Source organism: Notothenia rossii, assembly GCF_949606895.1.
Source record: "Notothenia rossii genome assembly, chromosome: 4".
Lineage (NCBI taxonomy): Eukaryota > Metazoa > Chordata > Actinopteri > Perciformes > Nototheniidae > Notothenia > Notothenia rossii.
In genome coordinates, this window is record NC_136902.1 from 57,973,477 (window position 1) to 57,985,930 (window position 12,454).

Consider the following 12,454-nt stretch of genomic DNA (forward strand, 5'->3'; position numbering starts at 1 on the left):
CACACACACACACACACACACACACACACACACACACACACACACACACACACACACACACACACACACACACACACACACACACACACACACACACACACACACACACACACACACACACACACACACACACACACACACACACACACACACACACACACACACACACACTTTGTTTTGTATGAGAGGTTCCAGGTTGAATTGAGGCGAATATTTGTAATGTTCAGAGGTTGTTGTGTTTAATATTCATGAGAATATTTGTCATTGTTCAAATGATAATAAACATTTGCATAAAGCATATTTGTCCACTCATATGTTGATAAGAGTATTAAAAACTTGAAAAATATTCCTCTAAGGTACATTTAGAACAGATAAAAAATGTGAGATTAATTTGCGATTAATCGCGATTAACTATGGACAATCATGCGATTAATAGCGATTAAATATTTCAATCGACTGACAGCCATAGTTACATCACATTTACACTTCCACTTGCACTAAGTAACTGGTACCAATTTTACTTTATTTTTGCCTGTTTTTAGAAGAATAAATGGTCAAACCAACTCCATACGTGGAGTGGATTGGATTTTTACACCAGTGTTGCTACCAGTGTTTATGTAGCTTTGATAGTCGCTGATTAAAGTCCCCAAACCGACATGCCCTTGAGCAAGGCAATGAACCCTAACAGCGCTCCCCAGGTGCTGTAAATATGATAGTTGTCCACTTATTCCACTTATTCCTAGTGTGCCACTGGTTACGGGTGCCAGCATTGGCTCGCGTGCCAGGGGTTGCCGACCCCTGCTGTAGAGGCTTAGCTTGGGAAACATATGTTACCGGATGGTCACTGTTTTAAATCACCGCGCAGACCAGAACAAATGTGTAAATAAAAAAAATGTTGTATGTCCTGGTAGCGGAAAAGGTGCCAGATTACTTTTTGGGTGTACCGGGTGTCATTGAGCAAGACACAGAACCCCCAGCTGCTCCAGGGCGACAACACCTGGCAGCCCCTTTGCTCTGACACCTCTCCATTAATGCATGTTTGTATTTAAACTATTTTAAAACAGCTGAATTTCCCCTAGGGGAATCAGAAAGTATGCCTTCTTAAATCAAAAGAACACCAAGTAAAGAAAAACAGTGGGAAGGAACAGCACGAGGTCAAGGTTTGAAGTGAGGTCAAACTGAGTAATTACCAATATGGACAGGAGAGACGTGTGGTGGTCATGAAAAATGAGCAGAAGAGAGGGGAGACGGGGAAAGTTGGAGCTCTGGGAGTCAGGCCTGAAGCCCAGACTGTCTCCTCCTCCCCCTCTCTCCTTCTTTCCACTGGGTGGTCTTGGACTCTCCTAGTGCTCAGTGGATCCCCATGCAAAGACCAACAGGTGCTGTTAAAATACGCCCGGCATAAGTTCTGAGTATGATAATGAATGTTATGAAGTGTAATAGACTGCTGCTATAAACCTTTAAGATTACTACGTGTGTTGAATTTTAAAAAGACCAGATGAAATTAATTTAAGAGGAGAGGAATCAAGTATCAGTTTTTTCGTCCAATCGAGGAAAATCCATAATTGGACCACGACCACAGGCCGCCATAATTACATACATTTGATGCATAGGATTAAACTAAATTAGATTAATGATGTGTCATTAGTTGAATATGTAGATGTGTATAAACCATGTTTAATTAAGTCTCTTTCTCTGGGTTTGGAAATGGTGGAAAGGTAGGGGATGTGAAATAGGTTGACAGAAGAAAAAGTTCATAAGACTGCTGACAGTAAAAGTATTAGTCACAGACCTACTCCTTACCTCTCACCAATTCCAATTAAGGTTCCAGTGGGGACCTTTCTCCCTGCGTGTGCCTCTCCGCCTCTGCTTCTTACTTGCTACCATTTTCCCTCAACCTATCCTAAGGCAGTGCATGTATGTAGACACGTTAGCTTAGCTGCTATAGGCTTACACTGTCGGGGGGGGGGGGCACCTTACTCCGTCTTTCTGGCTGTCTGTACCTGTGTACTCATGTTCCGATTAACCCAGCTACCCCCAAATCTCTTTTTTTTGTCTACATATACGCCGGGATCCTGAGTCGAAGCTAATCCTGTTGCTGTGTTCGTGTGTCCTGGATCCTCTATCCTGAGTACTGGATATGAGTCCTGGACTTTGAGTCGTGGCTGAACCTGTCTCTGCGGTCCTGCCTGACTCTCACCATACTACTTCCCTGATGGCTCCCACAGGATTGTTGACATCCTTGTGGATTCATCTTCTTATTACAGACACATGCATTTCCAAACATTTGGTCCACCTACGCTGTAAAATGTATTATCTCTTCGATTTACACACGGCATCTATTGCACGTCTGTCCGTCCTGGGAGAGGGATCTCTCCTCTGTTGCTCTCCCTTACCTCATTCACACCAACGCAACTCCGGTTCAAGCTCCGTGCTAGAGCTTTTCAGGTTCAGAACCGGTTCTTCGGTTTAGCTCCGGCTCTTTTCACACTGCCCAGAGTCCGACTGGTGCTGCGTCATTGCGTCATCGTTTGCGTCATGACGTAACCGTTTGTGTGCCTGCTTCATAAAGCCAAACCGCACGGAAACCCCTCACAGCTGACACCGACAACAATGGCCGATTGTGCTCCAGCTTCCTCTGTACCTCTTCAGAACACCAGATTCCCAGTAGGTAGCTGGTCTCTTCAGTGGACCACTGCTGCTTGTTAAGTTTCTCCATCGTTGTGTACAAACTGGATAAAACGCCGGCTTTTTGTTCTTGTTCAGGAGTTGATCCCGCCCCTGCCCCCGCCTCGACGTAAGCGTGACGTACAGTGGGGCAAAAAAGTATTTAGTCAGCCACCAATTGTGCAAGTTATCCCACTTAAAAGATGAGAGGCCTGTAATTTTCATCCTAGGTACACTTCAACTATGAGAGACAGAATGGGGGGAAAGAATCCAGGAAATCACATTGTAGGATTTTTAATGAACAATTTAGCATCATGCTTTGGGGCTGTTTTTCTGCAAAGGGACAAGGACGACTGATCCGTGTAAAGAAAAGAATGAATGGGGCCATGTATCGTGAGATTTTGAGTGACAACGTCCTTCCATCAGCAAGGGCATTGAAGATGAAACGTGGCTGGGTCTTTCAGCATGACAATGATCCCAAACACACCGCCCGGGCAACGAAGGAGTGGCTTCGTAAGAAGCATTTCAAGGTCCTGGAGTGGCCTAGCCAGTCTCCAGATCTCAACCCCTTAGAAAATCTTTGGAGGGAGTTGAAAGTCCGTGTTGCCCAGCGACAGCCCCAAAACATCACTGCTCTAGAGGAGATCTGCATGGAGGAATGGGCCAAATACCAGCAACAGTGTGTGAAAACCTTGTGAAGACTTACAGAAAACGTTTGGCCTCTGTCATTGCCAACAAAGGGTATATAACAAAGTATTGAGATTAACTTTTGTTATTGATCAAATACTTATTTTCCACCATAATTTGCAAATAAAGTCTTTAAAAATCAGACAATGTGATTTTCTGGATTTTTTTCTTCTTCTCATTCTGTCTCTCATAGTTGAGGTATACCTAGGATGAAAATTACAGGCCTCTCTCATCTTTTTAAGTGGGAGAACTTGCACAATTGGTGGCTGACTAAATACTTTTTTGCCCCACTGTATGTGGTGCTTTTGCTCTGGCCGGACAATTTTTTGGTGCTCGAAATGAACCGGATTCCGGAGCTAAGAGGCTGCTCCGCTGCGGTGTGAAGAGGAAAACCCGGTGCTTTTCAAGCTCCAACTCCGAACTGGCCCTGAAACACCGTTGGTGTGAATGAGGTACCTGAGGTTTCTCCCATGTTCCCCTTTAAACTGTGGGTTTTCTCTGGAAGTTTTTCCTTGTACGATGTGAGGGTCTGAGGACAGAGGGTGTCATATTGTCATACTGATATTCTGTACAAACTGTGAAGTCCACTGAGACAAATGTAACATTTGTGATATTGGGCTATATAAATAAACATTGATTGATTGATTGATTGATATTACATGCTGGCAAGATTTCAGGGAATAAACGAAAAGTGGAAGCTTAGGGGGAAAGAGTTTCATACACTGTCATGGGGATTTGATGTAATAAATCAATTTTTTTTAAATGTAAAATACATGCACTGAATCTCAATTAAATAAAAGCTGGACTGTTGCCTTCAGATGCTTTATAACACCTATGAATAATTGATAAGTTTGAAACATTTTGTGTGGATGAACCATAGAAAGCACCTGTTACCTTGCCACTTTTCAAGGGTAAACCATACAAAGGAACAGCTGCTAACCACATGAGCAAACCCACTGAACTCTGGGAGAACTGAAGAATGGTGCACGTGTGTGAAACTTAAATGTACCATATCTTACAGTATTATGTGAAATTACATTACATTACCACATAATACCCTTTCTTGAGGTCATTAGAGGGGACTCACTGCTTCTAAAGTGGACCACTCAGATAGAAATGATCTATGGGCAAAGACGTGGCGCTCTATTACAATTTAAGCAGTTGTTGTTAGCCTCAGAATTGAAAACTGTAAAACTATTATAGTAGACCTTTGATGTACAGACATGACCTGCTTCATCCATGACACAGAGGAGGTTTGATAAGTCATTATCCTTTGCTTTGCAGGCTTCTTCTCCCCCTCTCATTTGTTTATGATGTGTTAGTTATGAAACACACTGAACACTTCCTTTTGCTGTTGTTTGTTCTTTTACAAAAATGACCTAGGACATGGATACTTGGATGGAAGGGCCAGCGTACGAGAACAGTATGCATGACTGGGGTGAGTCATTTAAAAAGTGCTGTGTTGCTGCTGAGAGAATGAGGGAATAAAATATTTAATTCACAGCGGCAAAAGCTCTTCTTCCTTTATCCACATGCAATTGTACTAAAATAAAGTAGGTTTATAGGAGGTCAGCACAATTAATAAAAAAATGCTTTGATTTCAGAATGGGCAACCCAAATCGCAGTAAGCACAATAATTGGTCATGGAAAATGTGTGAAAAATGATAAATGATAATGTGAATATTGTTTCAAAACTGATCATCTCGGGGATCATATGGTAATTGCAATATCAGTCAAAAATAATCACAATTAGCTATTTTTTCAAAATTGTGCGGCCCTTGTTCATACTCATGTGGACTTTATTATAATGCTTTGAGTATAACCTGAGAGTTTGATTTACTGCCAACCAAAGAGCATAACACTGCATCATATTGGAAGAAGTGATGAATATGGAGGAAAATCAAATAAACAAACCTATCCTCCACTGAAATAAAAGAAGATATTTACTACTGTTGTATCACGTAACAACAGAGTAAGAGTTAAATCACAAGGAACGTTCTGTTGGTAACCAAACTTCTATTTTTTAAAGGAATCTTTTCATAACTTATTATTATAAACTGTTCCATGGGGTTTTAAACTATTTTTGATGACAACTTTAAAGCAGTAGAACATCATGTAATCAGAGTAGAACCCAGTTTAACCACACAGTGGGTTTTCAGAGGCAGTGTCTGGTTAGATCATTGCTTTAGACATTATAAAAAGTATCACTGTGAATGGTAAATGGAGTTGAAGGCTGCCTAATGTGATTCTGTAGTGCGGCTGGAAAAACATTATGGATGATAATGACATTATAGGCTTGCGTTGTGCTCTAGTGTGTTTCTCATTAAAATGGCAAAGCATCTGAAAATATGCTTTTCTTTATTTGCTGGACAAAATGGCGTAATTGAAAGCCTTTTGTTACAAATATGCATGTTTTTTTTATTTTAAACGAACTAAGAAGCTTGGATACATTACTTTTCCATTTTAATAACAACAGGAGATTACTTTATTTATGATGCCTGGTGACTGTGAGATTGCAGAATCAATCAGACATACAATCTTTGATGTCAATGTACTGTAAACGTTGTAAGATGAAAGGGTTAGGGCTTTAATAGTCTAAATATTAAAGCGGCCATATTCTGCTCATGTTCAGGTGTATTAAGTGCCTCTACTGGGACATGTCTCCATGCTTTAATGTTCAAAAAGATCTTTATTTTTGTCATACTGCCTGTGCTGCAGGACCTCTTTTCACCCTCTGTCTGAAACCAGAGCCCAGTCTGCTCTGATTGGTTAACTGGCCGGCTCTGTTGTGATTGGTCAACCAGTTAGAGATATCCCGCCCCTTAGCTTAACACGTACAATGTGTTGGAGCGCGGCCAATAGAAGTGCGAGTATTACATAGTGATGTCACTATGCTGCTAAAGTAAACAAAGGAGTACAATAGAGGTGTGTCAGGCCGGGGGGGCGGTGTGGGAGAGAAACTCCCTCTGGAGGGAACACAGGGATTTTAGCCTTTACAGAACATTTTGAACAACAATCTAAATAACACTCAAGGGAAAACCCCCAAAATCTAAATATTGTTTGTGAGGTTGCACTACTTAAATAGGACACAGGTGTGCATTGGGCACTTAAGGAAGGGAAGGGAAAATCCCAACAAGCATAATAGTCACTCTTTAAAGGCCCGATTTCGGCCGTCGATAGATGTCTGGCCGTCGATGTCTGGCCGTTGATGAGCGTCCTGTCGCCCCACTCAGGTTGTATGAAGGAAAGTGTCAACCAAAGGAGTGTCAACCAGTTAGAGATATCCCGCCCCTTAGCTTAACACGTACAATGTGTTGGAGCGCCAGCCAATAGAAGTGTGAGTATTACGTAGTGATGTCACTATGCTGCTAAAGTAAACAAAGGAGTACAATAGAGGCGTGTCAGGCCGGGGGGGCGGTGTGGGAGAGAAACTCCCTCTGGAGGGAACACAGGGATTTTAGCCTTTACAGAACATTTTGAACAACAATCTAAATAACACTCAAGGGAAAACCCCCAAAATCTAAATATTGTTTGTGAGGTTGCACTACTTAAATAGGACACAGGGGTGCATTGGGCACTTAAGGAAGGGAAGGGAAAATCCCAACAAGCATAATAGGGACTCTTTAAAGGCCCGATTTCGGCCGTCGATAGATGTCTGGCCGTCGATGTCTGGCCGTTGATGAGCGTCCTGTCGCCCCACTCAGGTTGTATGAAGTGCACTCGACAAAGCAACAGTTTGAGGGATAAATAAATAGCCAGACAGACTGAAAGAGAAACAGGACTATACAGAGAGATTGACAAGGGGAGAATGCTCCTGCTAAAGGACAAACCTCTGAACTGTCGGATCATGGTCTGGTGTTTCTCTAGGGCATCTTCCAGGATTTTCTCAGCAGGGTCCATCTTCCAGCGCCACTCTGTGCCCACAGGGTTGGTGTTGTGTCTGTTAGTGCGGCAACAAAGATAAACAGGTTAGGAATAACAGCAGGCATACTGTGTAAGGTAAGGAGTGGTATTACCCTACAAATGCCCATTACAGGTCACCTATTATGCAAAATCCACTTTTTCATGTCTTTTCTACATCAATATGTGTAAAGAGATCCTGAAAGTTGCAGGAAAAAAAGATTCGCTCACTTTTTGTCCTGATCCATTTATATAAAAACTAGGGCTGTCAAACGATTACAAATTTTAATCAGATTAATCAAAGCTTAAAAATTAATTAATCATGATTAATCACCATTCGAACTATGTTCAAAATATGCCATTTCTTTATGTACAGTGGGGCAAAAAAGTATTTAGTCAGCCACCAATTGTGCAAGTTCTCCCACTTAAAAAGATGAGAGGCCTGTAATTTTCATCCTAGGTATACCTCAACTATGAGAGACAAAATGAGGAAGAAAAAAATTCCGAAAATCACATTGTCTGATTATTAAAGAATTTATTTGCAAATTATGGTGGAAAATAAGTATTTGGTCAATAACAAAAGTTCATCTCAATACTTTGTTATATACCCTTTGTTGGCAATGAGAGAGGTCAAACGTTTTCTGTAAGTCTTCACAAGGTTTTCACACACTGTTGCTGGTATTTTGGCCCATTCCTCCATGCAGATCTCCTCTAGAGCAGTGATGTTTTGGGGCTGTCGCTGGGCAACACAGACTTTCAACTCCCTCCAAAGATTTTCTATGGGGTTGAGATCTGGAGACTGGCTAGGCCACTCCAAGACCTTGAAATGCTTCTTACGAAGCCACTCCTTCGTTGCCCGGGCGGTGTGTTTGGGATCATTGTCATGCTGAAAGACCCAGCCACGTTTCATCTTCAATGCCCTTGCTGATGGAAGGAGGTTGTCACTCAAAATCTCACGATACATGGCCCCATTCATTCTTTCCTTTACACGGATCAGTCGTCCTTGTCCCTTTGCAGAAAAACAGCCCCAAAGCATGATGTTTCCACCCCCATGTTTCACAGTAGGTATGGTGTTCTTTGGATGCAACTCAGCATTCTTTCTCCTCCAAACACGTCTAGTTGAGTTTTTACCAAAAAGTTCTATTTTGGTTTCATCTGACCATATGACATTCTCCCAATCCTCTTCTGGATCATCTAAATGCTCTATAGCAAACTTCAGACGGGCCTGGACATGTACTGGCTTAAGCAGGGGGACACGTCTGGCACTGCAGGATTTGAGTCCCTGGCGGCGTAGTGTGTTACTGATGGTAGCCTTTGTTACTTTGGTCTCAGCTCTCTGCAGGTCATTGACTAGGTCCCCCCGTGTGGTTCTGGGATTTTTGCTCACCGTTCTTGTGATCATTTTGACCCCACGGGGTGAGATCTTGCGTGGAGCCCCAGATCGAGGGAGATTATCAGTGGTCTTGTATGTCTTCCATTTTCTAATAATTGCTCCCACAGTTGATTTCTTCACACCAAGCTGCTTACCTATTGCAGATTCAGTTTTCCCAGCCTGGTGCATGTCTACAATTTTGTTTCTGGTGTCCTTTGACAGCTCTTTGGTCTTGGCCATCTTGGAGTTTGGAGTGTGACTGTTTGAGGTTGTGGACAGGTGTCTTTAATACTGATAATGAGTTCAAACAGGTGCCATTAATACAGTTAACAAGTGGAGGACAGAGGAGGCTCTTAAAGAATAAGTTACAGGTCTGTGAGAGCCAGAAATCTTGTTTGTTTGTAGGTGACCAAATATTTATTTTCCACCATAATTTGCAAATAAATTCTTTAAAAATCAGACAATGTGATTTTCTGGATTTTTTTTTCTCATTTTGTCTCTCATAGTTGAGGTATACCTAGGATGAAAATTACAGGCCTCTCTCATCTTTTAAAGTGGGAGAACTTGCACAATTGGTGGCTGACTAAATACTTTTTTTCCCCACTGTATATTGTTGTGGGAATGGAAAGATAAATGAAAGAAGGCGGATTTATCCATTTAACATACAGTATGTATGTTTATTATAACATTTGTATGTGTGTCAAAATTAAAGACAGCCCACACACCTATCAATCATCACACCGTGGGGTCTTAATTCATTACGTGTTGATTTCTATCAACGGGGAAGTACTTCAGGAAAGTCGACGGGGGGGGGGGGGGGGGGGGGCTAGTGGAGTACTTCGTGACCACAGAGTGTGAACGTTGTGATTAGCTGTTTTAGCGCAGTTCTCCAGTGAAGGGGGGGGGGGGGTGTCCCTCCACAGCCGGTTGGCGTAGTTTTGGCACAATTCCGTTGTACAGACCGACGTTAACAGCAGCCCTGTCTGTGCACACGGAGACCGACTCTGTCGTCCGGTGATCTAACCGCCTTCTGGAAAAGCTTCACAAGTATGTCGGTACGCAAATGCGCTTTGTGACACAAGTGACGGTACGCATTTCAGATTACGCACATAACCTGCGTACCAGTTATGTGCACCCCTGTACTACAGCAAAAGTATTCTCCGTCGGGACTTCCTGCAACAACACCACGCCGTTATCTTGTTTCTGATTGGCCAGAAGACATTATCAAAGATGTTCTATTGAGAAGACGATCACTACGTGACAAAAGTTTTCAAAACCGTTTCTGGTCTTCGGTATTTCCAGACAAGTGGCTACTGCAAAACAATCTTACTAACTGCTATCTTTGAAATTCTCGGCGCGAGTTGGCAGACTTTATTTTGCTTACTTTAACACAATTTTTCATGGTGGGGCTAAGCCATTTCTTGGTATGGGTGTAGCCTACCCAAGCCATACCCTGGCACTGCCACTGGTGGGATGTATGGGGCGGGCAATTCTGCACATGCGTAAAATGCGTTAAATGTTTTAACGCAATTAATTCAAAAAATTAATTACCGCTGTTAACGCGATAATTTTGACAGCATTAATAAAAACCTGTCTGAAAATGAGCTGATCAGATTTTGACCACTTTATGATGTCATAACGATTTATTGGCTTTTGTAACCATTAGCCAATCACCAACCAAGGTAACCCCCGACCCACCCACCTTATCACCTGAATCTCCTCCTAGAGCACCTTTGTGGTTTTTTAAACCAAATATATCTCAGAGGGGAGTTGCTCCTTATTTTCATCTAAAGTAACAGACACTTTTGAAAAAGGGCTGAAACAGGATACAATGCAAGATCTCGCAACAATTCAGAGACATGTATGTATATATCTGAGACCTATAATATATTGATGAAAAACAGTATAATAGGGGACCTTTAAGCTGTGTCATATGTCCTGCAAATTCACACACATGATGGTTATTCCGCACACACAGATAGATACAGCACAGCCACACAATCACAACATGCAAAACAGTTACCAATCCCCATGGAAGTGAGCCGGGCTGAGCAAATTTCCGTTGTGGCCAACTGGTGTTAGTACAACGATGTGTCGGTCAAGTGACTTCTTTGTGCACAAGAATAGATTTTTCACATCTACTTACGCTGGAAAAGTGAGTCACTTGACAGTCAGGCCATCTTGGCTTAATGCACGGCTGAGCATCTTTTTGACCATGAACAAGGCCACGCCCTCAAACGCTGAATAGATAAAAACAATACTGCGTCACTGCCTGTCTTCATGGTGGCTCCTCTCAGGTACACAAACAAAGAATTGGCATCCAGCAGAAAAAATGTATTTGTAAGTGAGCAAAAAAAAAATACATTTGTAAAGTGTATTTTTCAAGCCTAAAAGCTGCTTTGTCCTGTATTGCACATCAGCAACAAAAAAGATTTCTTCAGTTTTCTTTACTTACAGAGATCTGTGGCTTTCGAACATTCACAGAAAGAAAACTAAAATATATACAGTGGGACCCAATCAGTCAATATATGTACATCTGTGGGAAAACGTCATTACAGCTGAACTATGATGCAAATTAATTAACACCAACAAGCCAAAGAAATCCGGAGTGTGTTAGCCTGCTGCTTAAAAGGACTTTGATCCCCTATTGCTTTAATTTTCCCCATAAATCAACGTTGATCATGGATCTCCAATGAGATCTTGCAGTTGTTTGCCTAGCTGACTGTCATATTTGGGAACCTAGTAGATATAAAAAAAAAACAATTTTTGTCCTATTCACATAGAAATCAGAAATTGTATTTATCGCCAGTCAAATGACAGCAGATATTTTCTCACAAAGCAGGGCTTTCATGCAGCCAGTTCGCTCTATACATGCTTCGGCAACAATTCAGTCCCACACACATCATTCGTTCTGTTGAGACTTTTTTTAGCACAAATGAAGAAGGAATGAATAAATACTGCAATTTGTAACAACTGAAAGTCAAAAACTTGAGACCATCTTGCCACACAAATATGGACAGGAGTGTAACATGGAGGGCTCAAGGACCCTTTCCTGATTTTCTTCCTCATACTCTTTGCGCCCTTGAAAGTACATTTGCCGCTATTACATTGACAGAATATTTACACATCTAGACGCCTGACTCAGATTCAGGTCATTAGACTCTGTTCTTTTGTCACAAACAAAGTTAAAAACACATTTCACGAGATTCAGATGAGCAACCTTCTAACCATTTAACACTTATTCCATCCTATGAAATCAGTTATGGAATGCATCATACTGTAAGAAATTGCACCTGGGTGTTAATAACACCTTTGGAGTGTTAAAGTGTGATGTCTAGATGCAATAACCTACCTATGGCAGCTATAACAACATCTGTGCCCAGAAATTGCTTACTTCCTGTCATCCCACATAGCTGCATAAAGTAGACCCTCCACAAAAACGCGGGCAAAAATCCTTGATTATGCGGGCTAAATTCCTTGATTATGCGATTAAACATGCAGGGTTTTTATGTGATTTTATGCGGTGAAATTGCGGGAAGTTGCGAAATATGCGGAAAGTTGCGAAATATGCTAAATATGCGGGAAAAAAGAATAAATGTTTTTTAAAATATTGGGCTGTCTTATTTATTCTCTCTCACACACAACCTGCCACTAACGTTAAAGGCCCAGTGAAGTGCATGTTTTTGCACCAAAATGAAATGGCAGTTTCATTCCTTACATATCATTGTGCCTGTTCATGGCTAAAATAATTTTTAATAATTCATAATTAATGAATTAATGAATTATTAATTTTGCCGTCTGAGCCTAACGGAAGTTGCAGACGATAGT

At 41.6% G+C, this 12,454-nt stretch overlaps 1 protein-coding gene across 1 annotated transcript in view; it reads right to left on the reverse strand.

Annotated features, from left to right (window-relative positions):
• tyw1 (tRNA-yW synthesizing protein 1 homolog) overlaps positions 1–12,454 on the reverse strand; it is a 212,019-nt gene that overhangs the window by 112,831 nt on the left and 86,734 nt on the right. Inside the window, exon 11 of the mRNA XM_079673788.1 lies at positions 6,744–7,294. Coding sequence (XP_079529914.1) covers positions 6,744–7,294 — 551 coding nt within the window. The remainder of the gene's footprint in view (positions 1–6,743; positions 7,295–12,454) is intronic.